A 21014-nucleotide genomic window follows, 5' to 3' on the forward strand; every position below is an offset into this window, starting at 1 on the left:
AAATGAACAAACACTTATAAAGAAGAAGAAGAAAAGCCTAGGCCCCAACCTCAAATATTTTGATTCTGTTGCCTTAGAGGTCCTGGGAACCGTTAGTTTAAAAAGCACTGCAGGTGATTCTAATATGCACCAGGGCTGAGAACCCCCGGTCAAGGTGATTCTGGCTAGATGCTAGAAGCCTTTGATTGCATTCCTTCACAGCAAGGATGTAAACAACGGATGGCTGCCTACCAGCAGATACGGGTAGATTCCAGGGCAGCATTTTAACACATATGAAAAGTTTGAGCAGTAGGTTTTAGATTTGGGGAACAGGCCAGCCCTATTCTGGGGATATACAGTAAATGCTGCTAAACTCTTCTGATTTTTGCAGCGTCTTCCTCTTCCATGTCTGAATTCACATGTGGAAATTCTAGCTCCCCCCACCCCCACCACGCCCCTCACAGCCCCTCATAGCTCCCAGCTCCGGAAGCCCTCATCTGACTCCGCTGACAGGGGTCTAAATGAGGGTAGGGATGCTGGGAAGGAGATAGGATCGCCCATCTCTCGCCCATCTCTCTTTCTAGACGATCACTCAAAAGTCAGCTTTATAAGCTTAATTCTCTTTTCCCTTTAAGGGTGTTCCTTGCCGGCCACGCTAAACCGGGCAGAACTTGTGGCCTTTACAGTTAATAGTAGATCCCCACAGTGTAGTGTCCGCCTTCTCCCAAACGCAGGCTCTGCAGTGGCTCAGGTGCTCGCTGCTAAAACATCCGCTGGGCTCAGTGCTGGGTGTCATGGCCCCGGCCCTGGGGCTACCAAGGCCTTCCGCCCTCTCCCCTCACCCCCACCCCGCGGTTTATTCATTTGGCAGATGACTTCTGGTTCTATTCTTAGCACTAATGCAGACCTCAAATAACACCGAAACACAAAAACTCAGCGCAATCCTTGCGTGGTTCCTGCTGCGTTCAGAAGCTTCAGGAAAGGGCCGAGGGAAGCGGGGTTGGATTCGGCATGCCCTATCTAGTTGGGTCAGGGTGCAAACCCCAGATCCAAAGCTTGAACGCGGGGGTGCAGACATCCCTCCGGGGAGGAATTCAGGCTACAATGGAAGATTCTGTCCTCTATTTTCTGATTCAAGGTGCTACACACCTTACTAGGAGAGTCTCCTCCGAGGGCTGCGTTATCAGCATTATCTTCTTTAACGGACTTTCCTTTTTATGAAAGGACACCTGAGGGACAGAGAGGTTAGCCAACTGGCCCTACCTGAACCCGTGTCATTGGCCTGCAAAGTCCATGCTCAGAACCATTCACTCTCAGAACAATCTAAAAACTCATCCATTTGGGATGCCTGGGTGGCTCAGTCGGTTAAGCGTCTGACGCTTGATTTCAGGTCAGGTCATGATCTCACGGACATGAGATCAAGCCCCACATTGGGCTCCGCACTGAGCACGGAGCCTGCTTAAGATTCTGTCTCCCTCTCCCTCTGCCTGCATGCCCATTTGTGCTCTCTCAAAAAAAAAAAAAAAAAAAAAAAAAAACCCAGCTTAAAAACCCATCCATTTCACACACACTCGTGGCCCTCGGCTTCCCAAGAGCTCCTCTGTAAGTTCTGCCATTGCTGCTCTTGGCAGACCTCTCTCGGGAAACCTACACCTGGGTTCATGCACTGGGTTCCTCATCTGGGGATGGCCAGGGGCACGGGGCCACCTTGCTGCTCCGGACCACTCACAGGTGAGGCTGGGAAGGAGGGACCGTTATTTACTGCTTTCCCCCAGGGGCCTTAGAGGGGAGAAAAGCCCACTGTTGACCTACCTCAGTGATGAAAGAAGTCACAAAACTCGCAGGGAAGGAAAAAAAACCCAACAACTCAGTTAAACAAAAAGGAAAAAATAGAGAGGGGTGATGGGGGTACCGTGTCTGGAAATCACTCTGCAGTTCACTGCACATCCTTGGCACCCATGTTCCCCAGGGAAGTCTGGTCTTCAGCTTCCAGGCCTATTTGCACGGCTATTTGCCGGAAGGACCAGCCACAGCCTCTCTGCGTGGCTGGCCGGAAGGAAAGGTGCTGTGCCACCTGCCAAGGATGGCTGGGACCGTCCAAGTCCCCCCACTCATGGAGGGAGCCCCACCGGCACTTGGCAGGCTGCCCCCAGGACCACAATGGATGGAGGAGATACACTCATTGTAAAGAGAAGACAGCAGGCCGAGGGGAATAGGCCAGGCTGACGTTCCCTTTGCTGACTGATTCCTGAGGAAACACAGTAACGGAACCTCAAGAGAGAACTGAGATGGAGAAATTGGAACGTGGAGAATACGTGCTCTGATCTTTGGCCTAGAGTGTGGAAGCCCACCCGTCTCCATGACACCCCCCGGTCTGGGGATCATCCCATCACTTGCCAGGTCTCCATGTTCAGACTGAGCTCTACCATTTTATTGGCCAAAGGTGAGTGGGAATTTCAACACAGACCCCAGCATAGTTAATCCACCCAGGCTTGTGTTTCTGGTCTTGTTCTATATCACAGAGTGTTTCACGGCGAGGCCTGTGGTGGCAGGAAGCCTTGGAATGTCTGCAGAGATCTAGTGCAGAGAGCGCCTCATGTTACCCAGCAAAGCTGTGCTGCTTCCTTGGGAGCTCTGCCTGCCCGGGGGCTACCGAGACGGAGGGGCTGTGGTCACAGCTCACAACGCAGACGGATGTGTGTGCCGCCATCTGCGAAGAGCGGAGTCGAGGCCAGATTAGTGAACTGTTATGAAGCTGTCTTTGTGACAACAGAGCTGTAAAAATTATGGCTCCCTGCAAGGCCACACCAACGCACCACTGTGCTGGGTGAGATGCTTCATTTTTCCAGGCAGCTCTGCCCTGGCTGATCACGTGAGACATAACTGCTTTCGTTGTACATTCACAGGTATCAGGAAAAGACATTCTTGGCGTTCCTCATTTTCCATGCCCTACTTACCAACTTCATCCCTGACGTGTGCAAGTTCGATTGACAGCTCTTTTTCTTTCACAAGGGCACTTTCGTTCTGAAAAAAAAAAACAAAACGGATACCGAGAGTCCCCTAGTTTTACGCCAGATAAGCCCCTGTGACATGTTTAATTAATGAATCATATTAAGCAAATATTTATGAGTCTAGCCCTTAAGGAGATAATTTTCTCATTATATAAGCATAGAAAAAAAAATTACAAAGCCAAGTCCGACTCATTCATTTGTATCACATTCAAATCACAAAGCTCGCAATCTGATAATAATAACCCCGCTCGCGCTTTTCACTCCACTGCACCGTTTATACATCAACCTACAATCCCTTCTTTGCACGTCTATGCCCTGCATGGTAATCAGCTGTTATGTATTATTACACACCGTTAATTATTATCACTAGTATGAGATTTTTGAGCGTGAAAACATCCACACCACCTTCTTCTGACGGGCGAATGCTAATTTTACCAACTGTCTCCTTACACGTGCCCTTCTGTCCATATGTACGTGGTCGGCTACCAAATAAGTAATGAGCAGAAAGCTTAACGTGAAACATTTTTTTTTTTTGTAATGAGATCAACACCAAAACTTAAGGTTTCCAAGTTTTTTTGTTCCACTGTGTGCATCACTAGAAGGAACAAGACAAAAAGTCCCACGTGAGGTACTATTAAGGGCAAAGGACACCATTTGTAACCACACGGCCCCTGAGTTGTTTTCAGATCATATATATTCTATGACATGAAACAGAGAGGTACCTGAAGATATGCTGACTTTGTAATCTGGGTTGAGTCACCAGAAATAGCTACATTTGTTATGATTTTATTGTTACTAATAATAACTAGAAAAGGTGTGCTATATCAATTCTCTTTGCATTGGAGATACCAAAAATGTAGGCCTTCAAAGAAAGTCTCTTCATTCGGTTAGAATGTGCTCCCAAAGCAAACATTTCCAAAAAGGGAGTTGAAGCTAAAAATTGTACCAGATCTCTAGCATGAATATTATCAGGGTCTTGTGAATGTTCTTTCTTGATTAACCTCCTTTGACTTTGATTACAGCACCTCCAAAGAACCTGTTAACCTACCTCAAGGATGAAAGAAGTCATGAAACTCGCCGTGAAGAAAAAAACCTCAATTTAAAAAAAAGGAAAAAATGGGGGCGGGGTGGTAGGTAACACGTGTGCTACTTTGGGTTGATGGGACGGACGGTCTCAGGTCATCCAAAGGGCATTTGCTACACAATGTCATAATTTCATAGTACCCAAATAAAACTCTATTTGTGTGATAAACTGACAGCTATTTTAGTCACGGGCATCAACAAGGATTAGCTCCTGGTTCTTTTAAGAATAATGTAGCAATAACGCATCCTTTGAGGGACGGTGGGCCCCCATTTTATTCATAAAGCTCTCTCCTTCCATCCCAGCCCTCAGCATCCTTGCCTTCCCTAAATCTGAAGTCTAGCAATCACACCCGAAAATAGATAGTTTCCTAATCACTAAGGGATGCTGCCTCTATGCCAAGCCCGCTGCACAGGGTTATAAAGAGGGTTGAAGAAATTAATATATGCAAAGTAATTAGTAATTAGAAGTAATATATGCAACCTGGCACTTGGCAAGCTCTTTATAAGTGTTAGGTGTTCTTAGAAGTCTTTTCTTTCATTTTATTTGCAAATGACTAATATCCTATAGATACTAGGGTCTTATCCACATTAACGATCTAAATGTGTTTAGGAATATGGCATATTCTTATGCTCTATTCTTTGTTTTGTTTTGCTTTTTGAAAATACCTTCATGGCTCTGCCCTGATTCTGTTCTCAGTTCGAAGTCTAGATACCTGGGGAAGCGTTCTAATCAGATAGACCACAGGGATTCCCTGCTTGCTCTAACACAGCATAATGTGGCCGGCTGACTTTCAACGTGTTACTACAAATTAAGAAAACCTGGAATTCCAGAGTGGCTAGCTTTCTGTATTCACCCTGAAAGGATCTTAAACTAGTGAAAAAATTAACTTGTTTCTCCTATCAAGAAACACCTGGCTGGCTCAGTTGGTAGACCATGAAACTCTTGATCTCGAGGTTGTTAAGTTCAAGCCCCACGTTGGGTGTAGAGATTACTTAAAAATATATATATATATAAGAATAATAATTTTTAATCCTCAGTCCCTAAGCACAGCCAGAGAGGTGAAGTAAAGCTGACCCTTGACCAACATTGGTTTGAACTGGGTGTGTCCACTCCCACTCCAATTTTTTTTCTTTTTTAAAAATTGTTTTAAATTTTATTTATTTTAGAGAGAGAGAGACAGAGAGCAAGAGTGGGAGAGAGAGAGACAGAGAGCGAGCCTCAAGCAGGTTCCATGCCCGGCACCAGAGCCCGATGTAAGGCTTCATCCTCCCATAACCCTGGGATCATGACCTGAGCTGAAATCAAGAGTCGGACGCTCAACCGACTGAGCCACCCAGGCGCCCCTCGAATTGTTTTCAATAAATACAGTATAGTACTGTAAATGTATCTTCTCTTCCTTGTGATTTTTTAAATAATAATGTATTTTCCCTAGTTTATTATAAGAACATAGCATATAATACAATATACAAAATGTGTTAATCAACTGTTCTTAGTAAGGCTTCTGGTCCACAGTGGGTTATTTGCGGTGAAGTTTTTGGGGAGTCACAAGTTATTCACAGATTTTCTACTGTGCAGGAGTTGAGCACCCCAGTCCCTGGTTCTTCAAGGGTTAACTCTACTGTACTTATCAGTCTCAAAATAGCATTATTAAAGTATTCACAGTCAGAGTGCTGACAGATGCAAAGACTTAGATGAGGTTAGGCAGTGAACAACCAGAACTTAACAAAACCCCACAAACCAACTCTGATTTCTAACATGAGCCAACAGTTCCCTCAGCTCCCAACACCCACCACCCCCACCCCGGAAAGAAGCCCTGGGCAGATGTGAACAGTGTCCTGCCCAGGGATCTCCCAGATCACAGGAAATCACTCTACACTTTCCGGCCACAGGAGAATGAGACATTTGGGGAAGGAGTGGCTGGAGGCCCAGTGAGGAGACCGTGCTGATTCCGGTAAAGATTATGGGCAACCTTCAGACCTGAATCACTGTTGTGAAAAGCTACCGCCAATACTGACAGCCAGGCTGGACCCACCCATCTTCGCTTTAGGGGAGACACAAGTGAGAGAATAAAAGAAAAGGACCAAGAAAAGAAAGGGAGCAGATGGGAAGAGAAGAGAGATAGAAGGGGAGATAGGAAGGGGACGGGTGAGACCATAGACCCTGCACCCTCTCCATCTGGGGAGACAGTGACGGGGAAAGAGTGAAGGAAGATAACCCAACTCGACCTCAACCTTTTGCAAGCATAGCCTATAAAGCCAACTGCAGTTTCAAACTACAGTCATCAGATGGCTTACCGAGGAAAGACTGGCTGTTAAACATTAGCAACAAACCTGAAGGCTTAAATGTCAAGGTAAACAACGAAACTCTGGTAAGGTCTAGCTAATGACAGCATTAATATTAGTGTGAACATTTCCAAACACTTCGTGAACGTGAGGCACAGCGCTGGGTAGGCCCTTTCCCTCACTTAGTCCTCCAGGTGAGGCTGTCAGGTGGGTGCTGGGTTCTATTTCCCGGCGTGGAGGATGAAACTGAAGCTCCAGGCTAAGCAAGCCGCCTGTGCACGACTGGCTGGGAAGCGGTGAAGCCAGAGTCTATTATAGACACAGCCTCAGGATCCAAACTGCACCAGTTCTCAGACTGGATAGGAGCACTTATCGGTGGTCAGTGTCAGCTCCTCACCACTTTTTCAATAAAAAAAATTCCCTGGCTGCATTCACACCCCATCCCACCGTTGGAACTACCTGCCTTTGCGCATGGTATGGATTTGTTGGCCGCACGCCAGTACATTTCCAGCATGGCCTGCCTGAGGCTGTACCTTCTGAGAGGGTAGCTGCTCAGCTTTCCCCATCAGCTATCCCTAACCCCTGGGAATCCGTTCCTCCTGAAGACGCTGGCTCAGCCCAGCTCTGCTCGCTAAGGCCAGCCTGTGTGGGTTGGCGACAGTCCTTTCTTCTAAAGTGCTTCTTTTTGAAATGATACCAACCCTTCTGATTTATGAATCTTCTGCATCAATTAAGTTACTCTTTGTTTCCTGAAAGCTAAACCAGAATGACTAGTGCTGCCCTGCAGTGGAGTGAGTCAACAACAACAGGACTGCAGGAACTCTCTTCCTTAACGCAAGAAGTGAACTTCAAGGAACCTTCCATTCTCTCCTCCTGCCTCAAGTTACTCTGCCATCCATCATGGCTCAACAGATTCCAAAGGTGATCTCGCAAGGCCGTGAGGTTCTGTTGAACACACAGGAGGAAGGCGGCCTCAAAGACTCCCTTTGAAAGGGTCTCATGCCACGATTCCCCTTTGCTCCCCAACCTAAGCCAGTCCAGCGCGATGACGTGTTGGGATGACTGAAATATGAGCACGGCCCCCTCTGACGGCCCAGTGTGAGATCAGTGCTTCCCTACATGGGGAATGAGTGGAAAATTCCTAACTGGTGCCAAGCACGAGCTCCTGCTTTCACTCTAAAGGTCTAAAAATAGAACTCAGTATTAACCATCCAAACGATCCCGGTGATACAGCCCAGAAATCGCAAAGTCTAAAAGGCCATTCCTCTAAAATTACTGTTTACTCTAGGACAGGCTTAACTGGAAATGGACCCTTGGAGAACATTCATCCAAGCCCCATACCAACAGCTGTGTCTTCTTACGCACCTCTTTTATTTGGTCACGTACCTCTCTTTTGCACACTGAGTTCTCTACTCTTTTTAGCATGATACGCTGTATTCACAGATGGAATCCGAGATGAGCTATCCCCATGAAACATCCAACTCTCCCCCTCTACCTCTAGCCCTAAACACACCGCTGCAAGCCTGGCACAGTGAAGCCTGTACTTCTCACATATGGCTCTCCACGCTAAGGTGCTCAGCGACTCTTGCCGAATGCCACCATGAATCTCTCCTAGCTACACAAACCTGGCAAAGCCTACAAACCGCTAATCGTGCCATTGACTCCAAGTAACTGGATGTGTGGCCAAGCCCGAAGCCGGCCTGCCACACTCTGTCATTTTAACATGCTTCGTCAATGGGAGTTACCTGTTCAGCTGGTTGATGGCACCCATGAGAACTTGGTGGTAACAGGGAGTGAAAATGCCACTCTTTGTTAGCGTCACCCACGTGATTCTACACTTGGACATGAGCTCCCTAAGCTCCTCCTCAAATCGGAAACCAAAGGAACAGACTAGTTACTATGAGACCAGAGGAAGAAGGAGCAGGAGGAATGGGGGAGCACCCAAGGCAAGAGCCAAGAGAACTGTGACCCTAAACAGCACCTGAGGCTATTTCCGGGAGCCTGTGTCACCCCCATCATATGGGCCCTTCTCTTTTCCTTGCCGTGCTCCTGCCTCTGGTCTGTGATTCACCCTGAAGGGGCACTTGCTCAGCTACAAGGGGGACTGATGACAATTTTGTAAACTTCACTGCAGTTTCTAAGTGTTTTGATCAGCTCCCGCTTCTCCCCACCACATTTTTCTTTAAAAGGACACACACGTGCCCAAGATGATGTGACTTTGATATGATGAGTCAGAAGAAAGAGTGTTTGTACTGGGCCCTCAAATATTTGTTGAAAAGAAATGAATTGATAAATGGAACAGTACTCTACCGTCAAAATAGTAATTTGGCAATAAATTAATTAATTGTAATAAATAAATAAATAAATAGACACACACACACACACACACACACACACACACACACACATTAAAAAATATATACACGTAAGTCCACAGACTCCCAACAAATTTCTAATTTTTCCTATCTTTTTAGCCTGCCCTGGAGTCAATGCAGATAAAAAAAAAAAAAATTCAACCGTGCAAAGCTAGGCCACCTTTTCACAGGCTAAGCAGAAGAACCATACAGGGAATTAAAGAAGAAACCTACAGAATTCTGCTATTTGAAGAAACTTCCAGATCCTTTTTATTGTGACTTTTGGAAATTCAAAGTGAGATACATACATGCACATGAAATCACAAAGGGGTTAAGGAGTTTTTCATTCTTCCTGGAAACAATATTGCTTTTCGCTCATGGCTCTGTGAGTTCAGGGGAGGGCTTAATTCTACCTGGCAGAACCCTGTTTTAACACAGAAATACTTTCTTTTGTATTTCAAGATGAACCAGCCACAAGGTGGCATCTCCAAGGCTTCTGTGTTGTTTTCAGGCCACCGTTTGTGAATGCTGCGTTCAATTTCAGTATCAATACTGTGAAGCTTGGCTAGATTCATAATATAGCTCCGTGGAAAATTCCTTCGGGAGGTGGACTGACCTTTTGGTTTTCATTTCAGTTATTATGGCTTTAACGCAGCGCTGACGGCACGCTTTGACTTCTTCAATAAGTATTATTTCTTTCACGTATAATTAACACAGGCCACTGTATTTTTCTACCAGCTTTTCTCCTCGGCAGTACAATTTAATAGAGACTGGTCAAGGCAAGTATCATTCACATTTAATATTCTTAAATACATGTCATTGTCTACTTGCATGAAAGATAAGCAGAACCACATCTTGTTTTAAAAGAAATCAGAAGGAATAAACGCAGAGTGCATCATTCTGATCTTTTTCCTGTGCATTTGTGATCGCAAAACATCTAGCTGCCTAAGAAGCCGCACTTAATAACTCAATGCCATAACCCACCCGGATTATCAACTGACAACTAGAAAGGACAGAGTCTTATGGGGCCCAAGGTGAAGGAATGTGAATCCAAAGACGCAATGCTGGGAAATTCTGGATCTCAGAGTAAGCAAAACAAAGGAAGATTAGCCAGTGCCATGATTTTCAATCCATTTATTTATCACTTCAGAGGTTCTTTGACCTTCTCGGATTTTCTCTTATTACCTTCCCAAATTTATTACTGTCAGATGCCAGATGCCTGGGAGGAACAGTGAGGTGCCTTCTCCTAACTGCCACCCCCACCAAGAATTTAGAGGAAGGGTAAATAAAACCAGCCTTCGAGATTAACATCAATGCAGGTAAGGTTAGGGTGGAGATATGCAAAGTAACCCCTAAAGGGACGGAGCAAGACTAAGTGACTTGTAGAGAAAAAGGAGCCTTAGAAGACACCGAGGCAAGTGACAATCATACAGGCCTTCTCAAGTGCATTTCTAGCTAGAGGGGTGATGGGACGTGGACATATAGGCTCTGGGGCCACCGAATGCCTAAAGACCGTAACTTGCTGCCTCAGATTCCATTCTTATCAAAGCCTCTTACGAAGCTAGACTGTTGACTCTAAAAAGAGATACGTATTTATCAGCCTTGTTACCATTTGTCAGTTGCATTTCTCACTGTTAAAAAACAAGTTGGCATTCTAGTTTACATCTAATTTATTTCTCTCAATAACTCAACATTCCTAAGAATGACTAGCTCTGGAAGGTTAAGGGCAAGGAGTTTCTGTGTGTGCAGAGCGGCCGGCTTGATCCTGGACCAGCCGAGTCCACAGGTGAACAGACTCTGAAATCCATCGGGGTGTTCCAATGGCCTCTCTGGGTCACGCTTTTCCTTTCCAAAATACCTACAGAGTGAGTCTTTCCACAGATTGCCTCTCTGTTCAAATCCCAAGATGGATTTCTACTTTCTTGCAACTCAAGTTAAAAAACGTGGGTCTGGCTTTCAGCCTGGAAAATATTTCCCCACACTCCCTCTATGCTTGGATTTCCTACTGTGTTTATGCTCATCTTTCATCAAACTGGGCTAAAGTACCTTTCCTCATGCACTCCCTGCTTAGAATTGCATTCCCACTCCTCACACAGTTCATTAAAACTCCACCCCCTTTCTCAAAGTGCGGTTCATGTGCCATTTTTTCCAAGAAACCTTGCCTAGGATTCCAGCAGGGATTTCTCCTTTCACTAGATTCCAGAAACAGGTCCGGCCAGTACCACATAACTTTCACACTCCAGGCTTGCACTAATGTGTTAATTGCTCTACATGTGTTATTGTTGCCTACCCCGTTTGTAATTTCTCTGGAAAAGGTGAAAGTACAACCCAAGGAATAACTGGTAACTCCACAGGTCAGGTTGTGCCCTTGGGAGAATTCTTTGATAGCCCCCATCATAACTGGGCGATAGATATTCTAAATACTGGGAGAAGGCAAGAAATGTTGTCAACGAATAGGTTTTTTGAAGAGGTGAAAATACATAAAGCACAATCGGCTTTTAAAAACCATTTATTCACCTAACACATTTTCATTCATTGAATAACCCTAGACAAGATCCTGTAGTTTCTCCCAGTGAATGAATATGCTAAGAAAGCATCTCAGGTTTATATCTCTGAGCCCTATCTCTGAAACCATTACTTAAAAGTATCTTTAATTGTCCGTTGACTCTTTTCAGAACATCTTTAGCTGCACTAGAATTAAGAATGTTTTAACAGTTCACAATTAGGGTCTCAAAATTGAGGTTTTTTTTTTTTTAATTTTTTTTTTTTAACATTTATTTATTTTTGAGACAGAGAGAGACAGAGCATGAACGGGGGGAGGGCCAGAGAGAGAGGGAGACACAGAATCTGAAGCAGGCTCCAGGCTCTGAGCTGTCAGCACAGAGCCTGACGCGGGACTCGAACTCACGGACCGTGAGATCATGACCTGAGCCGAAGTCGGACGCTTAACCGACTGAGCCACCCAGGTGCCCCTCAAAATTGAGTTTTTAAATCCTGTATCCATATAAACTTCTAAGGAATTCTTTTTTTTTTTTTTTTTTTTCTTTTTCTTTTAAGGTTTATGAGGCTGGTCTGAAGTAAGCAGAAACAACTTTATCAACAATTTTATCAGGCCTCTTTCAACGTTGATGTTGGGATTGTTAGAGCTCATGAACAGACTGATGGATTTTACCGTGGGATTTAAAGGGGCTGGAGACTGGAGCGGAATCCCATAACGCTCTCCGCATCCCACGCCTGGCCCAATAGGTGACCACTGAATAAACAAGTGATTTTGGCACACTGCCTGTGAAGGTACCCTGAAAAGCAGACGGCTAAATAAAATAATGACTTTTTTTAATCTTAAAAAAGGAAATCCTCAATTCCTCACGTGAGCACCTGTGAATTTACAGTTTCAAAACCTCCCAGGGGAATAGACTCTGAACTATGGCAAAAGACAAGTCAAGAAATGTGGGGGTACACATAATGAGAAAGTGATATGTACACTAAGTTTTCATCAGGAAAGAAGAGTCTGTATTATGTTTGGAGTTTTAAAGTTGAAACATTTGAAAGTTACTTAAACATCACTCTGGCTGGAGAGATGAAGTATTACTTAGTTGTCTCCCAACATTTCCACATTCAAACATGACACAGCGATAGATAGTTACTTTCAAGAAATTGATTTGAAACAAAAAAGGAGGAGGAGTTCACTTTAAACTATATTTTCTCAAAGGTCTGCAGATTACAGCTTCTATTTCTAAAACTTCTGTACCACGACTCAGGAAGAGGAACATTATAATATTGTCGTGCATGGAGCAAACCCTTCCCTTTTATTATAACTATGGTTACAAAGCTTCCTTCAACACCTTTTTGTGACCGTTTCTCTTGAAAGAAGGCTTCATCGCTTCAATATTGGATTTGTAGACAATTGAGCGCAAATGTTTTTTATTTCTATTTGGTAAAAGCTCATAAATGTACATATAAATATTTTAGTTCGCACTCATGGTAGTCGAAGCCAAACCCATTGAAATAGTTACTCTTATTGGAACAAAAGTACTGGGTGGGTAACTTTTAAAATATCAGTGCAATTTTCCTAGGTCAAAGTTCACAAACAGAACTGATAAGAAAGATGTTCCCAGGTGGCCTCCTTGTAATGAGCTTTATATTAAGCTATTTATTTTCCTTCACCTGGTCACATATGATACCTCAAGCTATCTACGTAGCTGCTGCCCACGTGGGTAGAAAAGAGGCAATTTCAACCCTTTATTAAATCCCATTTCATGCGTCTTGGAGAAATCCAAATGTGTGTGAGAAAAAAAAAAAAAAAAACATCACAGAGACAAGATTTCCTGCCAACCTATTTCTAGCAGTGAAATTAAAAGCATCCCCCAGGGGCACCTGGGTTAAGCGCCCGGCTTCAGCCCAGGTCATGATCTCACAGTTTGTGAGTTCGAGCCCCGCGTCCGGCTCTTGTGCGGACAGCTCGGAGCCTGGAGCCTGCTTCGGATTGTGTGTCTTCCCCTTTCTCTGCCCCTTCCCTGCTCATGCTCAGTGTTTCTCTGTCTCTCAATAATAAATAAATGTTAAAAAAAAAAAAAAAACCACACCATTCCCCCATCTCCCTGTGAGCTCACAGGCAAATGTCAAAAGCAAAGAAAGGCTTTGTGTTGGAATTGCCACAGCGCTCTGGCTTCCTCCTTCCTGCTCTAGCCTTCGTTCCCTGGCTGTGACTCTTCCTTCCAGTGAAGACTTGAACACACCCTTGGCCTCTCCGGCTCCTTAAGGTTTCACCTCGCTGGGACACCCCCCTATGCCACGCAAAGAAGCGCCGCGAAGACAAGCCTACCGGTGCTTGCTTCTCTGACCCTAAGAATGTAAATGGCAAGGATGGATGCCGCCGGTAGAAACGGGTGGTGAACTTTCGAAGTTAGCAGTTGGCCAGAAGAAGCCTGCCTAGCTAAGCTCCATTCCCCGCCGGAACGTCTGGGGTCTCACGGGTACATTCAAACGCACTGAGACTATTCCAAGGCTTTCTCGGCGGCGTTCCGGATTTCAAGACGTTTGCGCGGAGCCCTACGGGTTTCGGGAATATGCAACAGCTGCCCGTGCGACTGGAGGGACAGGGAATTATGTAAGGCACTGCAGGGTAGGTGAGGCCGACCGCGTCTGCGGACCGCACTCACGCACACCTCAGCACACGGGCACCAGCAAGGGCAGCCTGGGGCTCACCAACAAGGCGCACACACACGCGAGGGAAGAGGGACAGAGGCGGCCGGCCCAGGGGTAGGAGGAGGACAGGGAAGGCAAAGTACCGTCTTGTCCAGGCACTGAAGGCAGTTATAAGGCTTGCAGCAACCGTGGCCCATCCCGGCAGACTGGCTGGCAACGGGCCCTCCTTCATTCAGCGTGTCAGCGGCTGACTCCTAAGGCGAGGTGATGGCTCTGGCGAGAGGGGTGCGCCGCCGGGAGCTGTCACAACTTCCATGTGGCCCCCTCGGCTACCTTATTTCTCCTAATAACTTCAGGAAGCCGCAGCCCGAGGGAACGGGAGGAGGAGCGCGGCGCGGCGGCCGCGTTAGGATCCCGCAGCGGGGAGGGGCAGGGCGGCAGCCGGGAAGGGAGGGTCACTTTGCCACTGGAATCCTGCGATGGAGGCAAGTCAGTCGTCGCAGAACAATCGAGCATTTCCCGGGGCCAGCTCCCCCGGAGGCCGGCGAGCCCGCCCCTCCCGGGAGCCGCGCCGCTCCCACCCGCCCCGGGCGCGGCCGCGCCTCTGCGCGCCGCAGACACGCCTGGAGAGGACGCAGCCAACACAAAAGAAGAGCCCGGTCTTCCAGGAGTACTCGGGGCTGAGCACTACGGCAGGGGCCCGGGGGGACTTGGCTCTGCGCGAATAGCGGCTCTCTGCGTTCCCGGCAAGTACAGACATCTACAGGGTGCAGGGCGCGGTCTTCCCTCCAGCGACCCCTGGTCTCCGGGACCGGTCGCCGCCGGGAACCCTCCCCCGCCCCCCACCCCGATGGCTCAGTTTCAGATTCGTGGGCCACGAACAAATTTGCCCGATTCGATGAAATCTTTGTAACGGAGATAGACTCGTGAAGTCGCTGGCCCAGGCCGACACTCACAAACCACGCGAGTGGCTTAAGTAATTAAAATCGGGGTTTGGGGCACGTCTTTCTCCTGGGCGTATCGGCATAAAAGCCTTCGAGGGCTTGATCTTTCCAGGCAATTCGGAATTTTTCAAACCGTTAAAAATCAAAAACAGAAGGGGATGGAGACAAAGGTTTGTTTGTTTTTCAGAAGAGACGTGGTATCTAAAAATATATTTATGTAATTTATTTTTTTTTAATGTAATCTTAAAAGAACAAGATGCAAACATTTAGGAGGTAACTTTGTATTTCCTGGTAACTCAAAGGAGAACTCCTGATCCTGAAATGTACCATCTGCAGAAATAAACAATCACATCTTTGCCCACGAAATTTGCCTAAGACTATGAGCAGACAATAGTTGTAACATTAGATAATTTTACTAACTTGAGATTTCCCAAGGAGATTTTAATTAAGGAGCACAGGCTATTTCAATTTGCTTGGACAGATGACAAGGATGTCGGGTGATCAAACATGAACAGACTGAAATGTCTGCCTGAAACTTGAAACTTAAGTAAGCTTAAACCTTTCTTCAAAGCTAGCAGGTAAACATTGTATATCAATGATACTAAAAAAAAAAAAAAAAAAAAAAAAAAAGCTAACACGTAACTTGCAGCAATTCTTTGTTAAGGCAATATAGCTGTCCTTACCAAAATTGTATGTTTGTGTTTATTTATTTAAATTAAATTCCTATCAGAATTTTAAATGTACATCTATCTTGGGGCCCCTGGATGGCTCAGTCCACTGTATGGAAAGATGATACATTGTTGAGCGAGAACATAAAGTTTTATAAAACACAAAGCAAAACTATACCCATGTACATATTTGTATATGTCTAGAAGAAAGCTTTTGGGAAAATGCACAGTGTTCATATAAGAACATCCTACCCTTGGGGAATGGGAAATAGAAGTGAGAGAGCAAATTTCCACTTCTTTTTTTATTCTTTAAATTTTTTTAACGTTTATTTACTTTTAAGAGATAGAATGCGAGTGGGGGAGGAGCAGAGAGAGAGGGAGACGCAGAATCTGAAGCAGGCTCCAGGCTCTGAGCTGCCAGCACAGAGCCTGATGCGGGACTCGAACTCACAGACCTGAGCTGAAGTCGGACCTTCATCCGGCTGAGCCCGCCAGGTGCCCCTCTGCTTTTTTTTTTTTTTTAACCCTCTTTCGAGCATGCATTACTTTTATTGTTTGAAAACAAAGTGTACTGGTGGAAGGCAACGCACCGCCCAGCTCTGTCATGTCAGAGGCACTCAGCTCCCTCCCTCTCACACAGGCTTGTCCTCCTCAGCAGGGAGCCTGGGCACTCCTCTCAGAGGGAGAGAAATTCAGGGTACCCTGAGCTGAAACACGGACTGAGAGCTATTCCTGGGACTTTTGCAACCTTGGAAGAACACCTCTATATTGCAAAACCTCCTCTATATTGTGAACCCACGTTCACAGCAGCATTGCTCACAGTGACCAAAGGTGGAAATAACCCATGTGTCCACTGACTGGTGAAGGCACAAACTAAATGTGGTACATCCATACAATGGAATATTATTCAGCCTTACAAAAGGAAGGAAATTCTGACCACATGAGCCTCGTGGACGTTAAATGAAATAAGCCAGTTACAGACAAATACTGTATGATCCTGCTTAGACGAAGTACCCAGAGCAGTCTGATCCATACAGACAGAAAGTAGGATGGTGATTGCCAGGGACGGGGTGGGGGGGATAGTAGGGAGGAATGGGGAATTGTTTCATGGGTACAGTTTTGGTGTTGCAAGATAAAAAGAATTGTAGAGATTGGCTGCACATAATGTGAATGTATCGATGCCCCTGAACTTCCACTTAAATGGTTAAAATGGTCAATTTTATGTTAGGTGTATTTTAACTACAATTATAAATTAAAAAAAAAAAAAGTGGTGGCTTGCATTCTCCCTGGAAACAGAAAGTCCTGGCAGTATAGGTATCCGATCTAGAAGGAACCAGGGCTCCTAGAGGGGATGCCTGGTCCCAGATCTGAAGCAGGAAATATCCTAGGTAAGCCGGGGATACTGTGTTGTGTACTGTACTTTAATGATAGGGCAAAGTTCCTATTGTAGAAGGAGCCAGCAGGACTGGGGAGGCTCTAAGAAGCTAAACGTCTCCCCCACAGTGATGTAAAGCATGCTTTCTTTGGCACAATTGTCTTTCTGCACCACAAGAAAAGGTTTCTTTCTCAATTAGAATTTAGATCGCACCGTACTAGAACATTACTTCTTGTTCTTGGATGATGCATGAGCCTACTTGCTTATACAGTGGCCCACAAGAGATTAGGATGGGACTCGGGAGGCTGTACAAGAAAGCCAGGACTCTGCTTCCCTTCTTGTGCAGAAGGTACTAAGGGCTGGAGAGTGGGGTGGCCCTGCCCATCCGCTGCAGTGTTGCTGAAATCTCACATGTGGTAAAGCCCTCGGTGCAGATAACCCAGATGTCGAGAGAGGCACCAATGTCCTAGAGTTGTGCCATATCTCTTTCCATGTAAGTTAAAAAGCTTCAAACATACTCAAGAAGAGAGGGATAAACACAAAGGACCTTCACATACCCATTTCCAGTTTCTTTTTTTTTTTTAATTTTTTTTAAGCGTTTATTTATTTTTGAGACAGACAGAGACAGAGCATGAACGGGGGAGGGTCAGAGAGAGGGAGACACAGAATCTGAAACAGGCTCCAGGCTCCAAGCTGTCAGCCCAGAGCCCGACGTGGGGCTTGAACTCACGGACCGCGAGATCATGACCTGAGCCGAAGTCGGACGCTGAACCGACTGAGCCACCCAGGCACCCCCCATTTCCAGTTTCAATAGTTGTCAAGATTTTGGGACGCTTCCTCCAAGCCCCTTTTTTCCTTTCCATCCATCCATCACCCAGAGTTAGCAATCATGGAGACTTTGTCACTTTATTTTCACGTATCCCTTTTACGTTCTTTGTTAAACTATTTTGAAGCAAAACGCGAACACTTCAGTGTGCATTGCTAAAAATTACAAACACTTTTATATAATCCCAATGCCATTGAAACACCGAACAAAACTGACAGTATAGCTTGGCATCTAATGCCTCGTTCATAACAACTCTTCCTGGTTTCTCAAAGAAAAAAATATCTTACAGTAGGTTTTCTTGAGTCAGGACTCAAACTAGGTCCACATATTACATTTGATGTTGCCTCTGAAGCCTCATTTCTCAAAAGCAATGCCCACTTCTGCCCTCCCTCCCTCCCCCCTGCCGTTGACTTGTTCAGAAACTGGGTTGACTGGCTTGTAGAATGTCCCACACTCTGGTTTTGCCTCTGTTTCCTCATGATCCCATTTGACTCATTCCTACATGCCTGTAAGTGAAATGTAGTTCTCGTGGCTGGATGAGATTCAGGTTTGATTTATTTGGGCAACGGTACCTGAGCTGTGATGTGCGCATACTGTGACATCCCATCGGGAAGCACGCCATGTTCCATTTTTAGTGACGCTGAATGGCTCAGAGGTGACAGCCTCACCTCCTCCTCTATAATATTCCCCATCAACCTTTCATCTGATGGTTTCGTCTGTTAATGATGACTCCTGAATCGATTATTTCACTGGGACTTACAACGGGATGTTCTGGTTCCGTCATCCTTCTCCATTTATTAGCTGGCATTTCCACGCAAGAAAAAAAATTTTCATCATCAACCAGGGCGATTTCATTTCCCTGCAATACAGTTTATACAGGAACGATAGGATCAATGCTGAATCCTTTCCCTTAAAGTGCCAATGTTTTGAATGGAGACTTGGCGTTGGGATGATACTGAAGGAGGTTTTTGCTTTCTCTCACTTTTACGAAACATTATAAACATGTTTTCACGTGACTGTACACAATGTGTCTTAGTCGATTGCATTTATTACCCTTTTTATTTTATTCTATTTTTTAAAAATATTTTCAGTATTTATTTTTGAGAGAGAGAGAGAGAGAGAGAGAGAGAGAGAGAGAGAGGGAGGGGCAGAGAGAGGCGGACAGAGGACCCAAAGCGGGCTCGGTGCTGACAACAGAAAGCCCAATGCAGGACTCGAACCCACAAACTGCAAGACCATGACCTGAGCCAAAATCAAGAGTTGGAGGCTCAACTGACTAAGCCACTCAGGCGCCCCCAATATTCTTTTTAGATGCTACATTTATTTCCTCTCTGGCTAATGGGAGCACCTTTTTGTTGGCCCCTGGGTCCTTTGGACGTAAGTCTATCTTCCTTCCTTTCTGACACAACACAGTATCCCCGGCTCATCTAGGATATTTCCTGCTTCAGATCTGGGACCAGGCATCCCCTCCAGGAGCCCTGGTTCCTTCTAGTTGGGAATGAGAATTAGGGGCCTAATCTGGGACCTGTTTGTTGTCTTTTAAGGGCCACCTGGTGGGAGGGAGATTTCCCTTGAAGGAAATGGTCCCTCCTATAGACAAAATGTCCTTTGAAGAGGTCACTGAAGATATTGGGATGGAGCCCTGGGCTAGGGCGAGAAAAAGGACAGCTCCTTCCTTTGGGGCATTTAGAAGTGGAAAAATGCTCAGTGAAATTCACTTTGAGGGAGATAAACTGGACTCTATAACACAAGGGCAAGCCAAGGGCTAGGTAGGGAGGTTCTCTTCGCCTGAAAATTTTCTAAGGAGCCTGCAAAGTGTCTGAATATCTGAAAAACAAGACTGAACTTATTGAAGGCATATATAACGGGGGTTTAGACTACTGTGATTTGGCATAAAAGGAGGCTGTGACCTCACAAGCTGATGAAATCTGGGGCATTTTAATGGTTCTCAATGTTTTAAAAAGTTTGAGATGGTTTTAATTCCCTGCATATTTTCTTGCACTGGAATAGGAATGAACATTTAGATACGTTAGAAGTCCTATTGATATGTGTCTCCAGAGAAAATCTTACAAACACTCTACGTTTTGGAGCCATAACTAATAATGAATCTTTCCTGATCATTAACAGATGCCAGGCACTGTGCTTAGGACTTTGTGTGCAATGGCTTGTGTAACCTTGAGTAACGCTGAGTAACAATGTAAGATAAGCCCTAATACTGCCTGCATTTTGCAGATGAGAAATATCAAGGACCACCCAACCTAACCTGTCAGGTGAACATGAAGTTAGGAAATGATAGAGTGGGGTCTTCAACTCAGATCTGACTCCAAAGCTTATGTCTTCAGCCACTGAGTTGTACTAATTGCTTTGTACTTGTTGGGCCTTTATTATCTGTAAGCCCTACACCACTGCAAGTTTGTGCGATGTTATAATCTAGATAAGGGATCTGAGCATGTAAAAATACAAAAGGATATTCAAACGTATTTATGAAATAAATATTTTCAGAACTTGGGACAAGAGCCTCTACTGTAGTTTTGTTTTTTTGTTTTGTGTTAACATACATTTACAAACCAATGTGCAAATAACCTTAAACTGACAATAGAAGGGCTCTTGGGTGGCTCAGTTGGTTAAGCGACTGACATCAGCTCAGGTCATGATCTCACGAGTTTGAGCCTCGCATCAGGCTCTGTGCTGATGGCTCAGAGCCTGGAACATGCCTGAGATTCTGTGTTTCCCCCCCTCTCTCCCCTACCCCTGCTCGTGCTCTCTCTCAAAAATAAACATTTAAAAATTTTTTTTTGAAAAAGTAAATTTAAACTGACAAAGTAGAAACCATGTGCCTAAGTCAATGTTAAAATGTTCAACTTTATTATTTCTGTTCATCTTCCTGAAAGTTGGACTTCCTGACCCATCTCCCACTCACAATCACCCCTGTCCGACCCAAGTCTTTTGCTCAAACTTGGCTCCCTTGTCCCCGTCAGTGCCACTTTCCTTCTTCTGCCTGATTCTACCACTGAGAGGGAATTTTCTCCCTCTCTGTGCCGTCATGTCATTCTGTATCCTTGCTCTTGCTAATGACATTCTGCTTCATGTGATGGTAATTGTCCTTCTCTGTCTTCCCCCCAAATATCACGGCCCCCTTGCTGTGCCTCACTCGCGTTCATACCCACAACATCTGCCCCGGAGAACAGGTCCCAGAGACATTTCCTGAGGGACGTGGGATGGGACCTCGAAGGAGTCAAGCTAAGCAAAGGTGGCTTCCTGGCAGAGGCATTTTGGTATTTTGTGGACTGTGAAAGCCATGGGGCCATTTGCAGGAGGTCGACGAGATAAAAATCGTATCACTGTC

General features: G+C 45.4%; 1 protein-coding gene across 3 annotated transcripts in view; it reads right to left on the reverse strand.

Moving 5' to 3' along the window:
- MTUS2 (microtubule associated scaffold protein 2) overlaps positions 1-21014 on the reverse strand; it is a 575343-nt gene that overhangs the window by 56193 nt on the left and 498136 nt on the right. For 2 of the 3 annotated variants that reach the window (XM_086714439.1, XM_086714450.1), the window contains exon 8: positions 2937-3003. In XM_086714439.1, the coding sequence (XP_086570565.1) occupies positions 2937-3003 (67 nt within the window). Of the gene's footprint in view, positions 1-2936; positions 3004-13998; positions 14414-21014 lie in introns of those variants that run through there. The other variant, XM_086714461.1, reaches the window with a different exon arrangement.

Source organism: Puma concolor, chromosome A1 (genome assembly GCF_028749965.1).
Source record: "Puma concolor isolate L17-30 chromosome A1, mPumCon1.1.hap2, whole genome shotgun sequence".
In the NCBI taxonomy this organism is placed as follows: Eukaryota; Metazoa; Chordata; class Mammalia; order Carnivora; family Felidae; genus Puma; species Puma concolor.